Source organism: Scleropages formosus, chromosome 9, assembly GCF_900964775.1.
Source record: "Scleropages formosus chromosome 9, fSclFor1.1, whole genome shotgun sequence".
Taxonomy (NCBI): Eukaryota; Metazoa; Chordata; class Actinopteri; order Osteoglossiformes; family Osteoglossidae; genus Scleropages; species Scleropages formosus.
The window spans coordinates 14,032,097-14,038,822 of record NC_041814.1 but is presented as its reverse complement, the minus strand read 5'-3'; the positions used below and the strand labels follow the sequence as shown (position 1 = coordinate 14,038,822).

General features: G+C 43.9%; 1 protein-coding gene across 1 annotated transcript; it reads right to left on the bottom strand.

Moving 5' to 3' along the window:
- Positions 1-563: 563 nt before the first annotated feature.
- Positions 564-5,740, bottom strand: LOC108935367 (cytochrome P450 2J2-like). The gene is made up of 9 exons (XM_029254836.1): positions 5,488-5,740; positions 5,146-5,259; positions 4,466-4,615; positions 4,103-4,263; positions 3,785-3,961; positions 3,478-3,619; positions 1,370-1,557; positions 1,025-1,166; positions 564-739 (listed from the first exon to the last, which is right to left on the bottom strand). Exons 1-9 carry the CDS (start codon positions 5,738-5,740, stop codon positions 564-566), a joined length of 1,503 nt encoding a protein of 500 aa, XP_029110669.1.
- Between the last annotated feature and the right edge of the window lie 986 nt (positions 5,741-6,726).

Genomic DNA, 6,726 nt, shown 5'->3' with positions numbered 1-6,726 from the left:
TCCTGCTCTCCGGTGGGTCTGAGTTTTGAGTCCCGCTGGGGGTGCCTTGTGACGGACTGGCGTCCCACCTTGGGTGTGTCCCCTCCCCACGCCCTGTGTTGCCAGGTTAGGCTCCAGTTCGCTGCGACCCCGTGTGGGACAAACAGCTTCAGACAGTGTGTGTGTGTGTCTGTGTGTGTGTGTGTGTCTGTGTGTGTGTAATTGTCAGTTGATTCCCTTACAATGGGAACCCACCTTACAGGGTGAGTTCATGGAATGTATTGTATGTATGGAATGTATGTGTGAGGAATGGGTGTTTGCAAATGTAAAATAAATATAGCTCAATAAACTACAGTAAAAGTAGCTGTAGTCTAGAGAACATTCCAAAAATTTGTTTTCACTATTACAGACTTACAAATATGTAATGTTGTAGCTTACATCTTAAACTTAAGCTTTTTCGCAGAATACTGATTTTTTTTTCAGCAGACACTTCCGAAAAATAGGTTTATTTTTGCAGTTCAGAGCTGAACATGTGCTGACTTCCAGTTGAAAATCTCCAGAAGTTAATCGTTACATTACTATGCTCAGCGGGGTACAGCACATAACTTGTATCCCTTTGGTTGAAGAGTGAATCCAATTTTGAATTCCAGGGTGGGCTCCACACCTGGGGGTGAAGAGAATGTGAACTGCTGGAGAAGGGAGGTGAAGAATAGAAACAACTCCATTCGAGCCAGTGGTTCCCCAAGACCCATCCTGCTCCCTGAGGAAACAAAGACACATGGAAGTTTGAAAGCTACAATCACATTCAAATTCCTTGTTATTTTATTAATGTTAACTGAATAAACTATGAATTTTGTTTCCAAATTTCATTAAAAACTTATTACAGAGGTGCATGCAAACCATGTTAAAGTTTGTTGCCTGAACAGGATGTTTTAACTTCTTTTCTCTTAGAAAAAAACAAGAAAACATAATTTCAGCAGCGGTGCCCAAACTTTTGCATAGAACTATAGATTTAATTGACATAGCATTATACCCGCACACATACCAGCTGAGAAAGGCAAGAAGGCATCTCTTCTTTTGAACTTGCCCTCCTCATCCAGGAAATGGCCAGGATTAAATGTGAAAGGAGCCTCCCACTCAGACTCATCAAACAAAACAGACTGTAAAGTTCCCATCACCATAGTACCCTGCAACAGATATCCGAGGCCTCAATCCTGACATCATCTACAGAGCAAGACAGCTGTTACTATGGAATAACGGGTAGGTTCCCTTCATGTGTCAAGTCAAATAAAAAAGAAATCAAAGCTGGGACACACTTGTACCTTAAAAAATCTAATATCTTGACAAAAATATCTAATTATGACAAATATCTTAGCATGAAAAGCCTCACCTTTGGAATTGTGTATCCTCCAATTGTAGTGTCCTTTACAGCCATACGTGGCACATTCAGTGGTATAATGTTGCCCATCCTCTGTATTTCATGAATAACAGCGTCGGTGTAGGGCATATTGGCTCTGTCTGCCATGGTGGCTGGATGTGAGGGTCCAAGTACTTTGTCTATTTCCGCTTGTACCTTCTCTAGGGGAAGAGCAGGACAGATGGGAATTCACAAAGCTTTCAACATGCATCTCTCCTCTGCCTGTATCAAGATCAAGACTCTGGCTATGACCTACAAGACCATTGACAGATCTTGAACCCGATACCTACACAACCTGAATGCTCACTTTAGTCACAAGTCAGGGTCTGGAAAATAAATAAGTAAAAAAAATTACCCCCCAAAAGCTGATGGGATGGACAATAGGTGGTCCTTGGCATACAACATGATTCAATTCCAGTGGCCTCAGGGATACATAGACAATTGAAAAGTATGAATATAGGAAGACCTTGTTATATTTTTCTCACTAATATCACACATTTCCATTTCAAATAGAGTAAATAATTATAGTTTCATGCTGAATTCAAATATTACCTTTCATTAATTCTTCCACTCTTCTCCTGCACAACCAAAACACTCACTTTTTTTGCACACAGACAATGTCTCCAACTGCTTGACCCGAGCAGGGTCGTGGCAAACCAGAGCCTAGCCCAGCACCACAGGGTGCAGAGCTGAAGAGGGAGGGGACACACCCTGGACGGGACACCACTCCACCGCAAGGCACCCCAAGCAGGACTCGAACCCCAGACCCAGCGGAGAGCAGGACCTGTGCCAATCCACTGAGCCACCGCGCCCCTCTCTGCTTTATTACGATACAGCAAAAAAATCTATGAATAGCTATTTACTGACAGTTTTAGCACAGTGTGTGTTTCTCTGAGTTGTATATTCCTTTGGAGGAGCTTCTGATAAACAAAGAAATATAAAATGGACATTAATTCAACTGCAAAAAATTAAACATAATTCAGAAATGAGTGAGTTTTCTGTTAAGTTGAACACAATCTGAATTGTGTGACTTACTAAAAGATTCATTCATCATAAATATCTCCTTAGCCCGGATGTCTACTACAGTCCTCACCACTTTCTACAGGTGTGCTGCGGAGTCTGTCCTCACAGGGTGTTTTACATTCTGGGGTGGCAGCTGCTCCATACAGGACAAGAAAGCCCTACAGAGGGTGGTCAAAACAGCTCAGGAAATCATCGGCACACAGCTACCAGCAGCTGAGGACACCTACACCACATGCTGCCTCAGAAAGACGATGCGCATCATAAAAGATCACAGTCACCCCGCACAGGCACTTTTCTCTTCTCTGCCATCTGCAAAGCGGTTCAGGTCTATCCGAACCCGCACTGCTAGGTACAGGAACAGCTTTTACCCCACTGCTGTAAGAGTATACAACACTAACCAATGTGCCACCTTTAGTTACTAGAATTAGACTGCTCCTCTCAAGCACATTGGTAAATTACATAGCCACTTCAAGCATTCTCATTCTCTTGTTCTGAGTTCTCTGGCTGTCAACTGGTATTATGGTTATTACTGTTAGCATTATTTATTGCTATTGCTGTTGCACTACTCACTGTCATTGTCATTGTTTTGTTTGTGCAGTATTTCTATTGTCTCTGTCGTTATCCATAGCCTGTGAAGAAGCATTCAGGAAGAATTTCATGATAGTTGTACGTGGTTCTTGTACCTATGACAATAAACTAAACTTGAACTTGATCTGTCGCAGGGTCCTGGTAAGCCAGAGCCTTTCCCAGGGAAACCTGAGATAAGGCAGGTTACACCTTGGAGAGGGTGCCAGCTTATTGTGGGGCCATCTCATACACACACTCACATACAGGAAACTCTCACAAACTGAATGAGTTTTCACCCCACAACTAAATCCATAACCAAAGAGCTGGATGGCACTACCCGCAGCACCATTGTGCCACCTGCATTAAAGAAACACTTAAAACTGTTACTTTGATTGGAAGAAAAATATCAAGGGGCTGCAAGAACTAAGACTGGGAATGTCATAAGTGTGCCTAGCTTTAAAAAGATTTATATGTGCAAAATGAAAACCAACCTTGTATTTCTGGGTATTTAATCATATACAGTAAAGCCCAGTTCAGAGTAGCTGAAGTTGTTTCAGTCCCAGCTAAAAACAGGTCCAGAGTGCAAGAACACAAGTTGTCTTCATTGAAACCTGCTTCAGCATCATCTTTCCTCTGAAAACAATAGCAAGTGTTGAAACAGACACCAGCGATTCCTTTTCACACCCACTGTGGCTATAATTGGGTATCATCTTCCATATAGCTGAATAAATAAATGACTATACGACACTTAGGAACATTTTCTCAAATTCAACCTTTTGATTACTTCTCTAATATTACCTTTTCCATCTCAGAAAGGAAGCTGTCAATGTAATCTCTCGGAGTTGAAGGATCCCAATCCTCCTTGTGCTCCTTAATTTTTAGTTTTTCAAAGTCGATTACAATTGCCCAGTGAAATAATATTTTTTTGTGTGGACCAGGTAATCTGCGCATCAGCCATGGGAACATGTTGTACAACTGAAGAGCAAGAACAGTAAATTCCTCAGAAAACTCTTATTTCTATAAATTACTTATAAATGAGACAGGATTAAGTGTCAACACAAGTAAAATCCCTAAAATCAATGAAGAATTACACACAAGTAAAATGAGGTGCTTTACCTGAGCCCAAATGCTTCCCTCCAAATAAACTGCTTCATTGATTATTTTTAGCAGTGTTTGGAAGTAGCTGTCGCTGTAGTCAAACTGGTCACCAAACACCACAAAACTGATAATGTTGGCAACAGCATTGTTAACAACGGAAATAGGTTCAAATGGCTGGCCTACGGGATTTTAATTGAAAAAAGAACGTGAACTGGAAGCCTGACTCAGTTTTTATATTAAAGTAAAGGCTTATAATTAAGATATGAAGACATGGATATGTGCAAACATTCTGGCAAAAACTGATGCTTAAGGGTCAAAGTAGAAGAAATCAGAGACTGTAAGAAAAATCTAAATCAGGGTAGAAGTTTCTTTGAGTCACACCTTGACTCTTGTCTATGATGTCATTTAGGAACCTACACTCCACTTGGATCTGTGACTCAAGACTTCTCTTCCCCAGTCCAAAGTTTCTCAGAGTAGAGAGAGCAAACCTTCTTTGTTGCTTCCATTGATATCCGTTGGAGACAAACAAACCTTTGAAAAGCAATGTGTAAAAGTATTTCTTGCAGGGTCGTTAGTAATATTATTACCATTTGGTATGCATTTTTGTTATTTTACTAATCCATTCAACATTCTGGGTTCAGCAACTGATACATGTAATTTTACTTGTCCAAAAAGGATCAGAAAATCCTTGTGGCATTACAGACTTTATAAAGTATACATATAAGGAAATAGTCTTCTCAGCCACTGTGAATTAACCCAGACTGCTCATTTACATTACTTGAAACTGCAAAAACAAAAACCTAATTATGAATTTCCAAACTGATGTATTTTGGCTTGTCCACATGAATTTTAAGTTTTTTAAATTCATGTGGACAAGCCAGAATTAACTATTAATCCTAGCTTCATGCTACAGTTCTATTAAGCAGTCATCAGGAAACATAAAACATGGATCAATAAGACATGTAGTATTCATGCATACTACATTCTCCTCGTTTTCTGCACTGAAATTAATAAGGATATGGTCTTCCATATGAGTCAATGCCAGGACAAACACAAATTACCCTTGTTCAACATAATATCTTCAGATAGTGGTACTGCTGGACGAACAGCAAAATTTTCACCATGTTCAAGCAGAGCCTCTTTCACAAGCTGTAGACCATTCGTCGATGCAGATTCTCACAAACACCTTTGAGGTTTTGCAGTTTCAGCGGCTGCGTCTTGCTTGTTCCCTTGTTCCTGGTTTTTGATTCTCGCCCATTCTCCTTGACTACTGACTCTAGATTGCCTGTGCTGCAACGTTCATGCCTTGAAAGACCTTCGCCTGTCCCTGACTTCGATTGTGTCCAGTCCTACGAACCTTGTTGAAAGATTAAAACCAACCTGCAACTGGGTCCGCTACTTACCTGTTTCCAGCCTGCCAGTCCCCAGCATGACAGAAAAATCTCCCTTTACCGTGGACCCAGCGAAGTTGGAGTCCCTGCAGGAAGCGATCTCCGCACAAGAAGCCGTGTTAAACACGCACGAGCTGTTCCTGCAGCAGATACTAGAGGACCTCCGAAAGGTGGTATGAAGGCCGCCGGTCTCTGTACCCGCAGTGACGCTGGAACCGGCCACCAGGAGAATGCCAGTGGTCACTTCCGCCACACCGCCTGTCATTTTACAGTCGCCCCGCTCCCGCCTGCGACAGACCCCCCCGACTGGCCACGCCTGAAAGGTATGATGGGCTGCCCGAAAAATGCCGGGGATTTATGTTGCAGTGCGAGCTAGTGTTCGCGAGCCAACCTCAGATACATCGGTCTGAAATGAGCCGAATCACTTATACGATTTCCCTGCTGATAGGACCCGCGCTAGACTGGGCTACGGCATTGTGATATAAGAGGGATAGCACCACATATGCGTGCTTCCTCGAGCAGTTTCGAGCTGTGTTCAACCACCCGCTGTTGGCGCCCGCAGCCAGCAACTGCTTGATGGTTATCCAGCAAGGGAACCGGACCGTAGCCGCCTACTCCCTCGAGCTCCAGACCCTGGCCGAGTGGCTGGAACCAGGCTGCTCTCTTGGCCTCCTTCCACCACGGGCTGCACCCTCGTATTCAGACCAAGTTGGCGTATCGCAGGGAGAACTTGACCCTGGACCGCTTCGTATAAAGCGGCATTGTCATGGATAACCTCGCTCGGAAGCATCTACCCCATTCCTGGCCACCCCCGCTGGAGACAGCGACACCGTCGGAGGCCCAGGAACCGAGGAGCGACATCGCCGACTTCGGGGCCAGCTATGCTTGTACTGTGTAGGGCTGGGGCATTACCGAACTGACTGCCCAGTGAAAGCACTCAGCAAGACCCAATACGGAAACGAGGTGAGTCCCGCCCTCTGCACCGAATCACAGCTGATGATACCACTGGAGGTGTGCTGGGGGTCCTCCCGGATACAGACTCGCACACTGCTCGATTTGCGGGCTGCAAGCTGTTTTATGGACATGTTCATCGCGCAGCAACACGACGTCTCGATACGCGAGTGCGCGGTCATCCGCCGGATTAAGGTCCTAGACTGGCAGCCGCTGGCCACGGGGGTAATAGAGAAAAACACAGTGCTATTGCGGGTCCAGGTCGGGGTGTGCCACACAGAGGACCTTGCATTTTATATC

Coding starts and splice junctions, on each gene's coding strand:
- LOC108935367 (XM_029254836.1), bottom strand. CDS start 5,740: ATGACAGGCGGTGTGGCGGAAGTGACCACTGGCATTCTCCTGGTGGCC. Junction 4,616..5,145: donor AGATATTATGTTGAACAAGG/GTAATTTGTGTT, acceptor TGCTTTTCAAAG/GTTTGTTTGTCTCCAACGGA. Junction 3,620..3,784: donor TCCTTTCTGAGATGGAAAAG/GTAATATTAGAG, acceptor TATTGTTTTCAG/AGGAAAGATGATGCTGAAGC.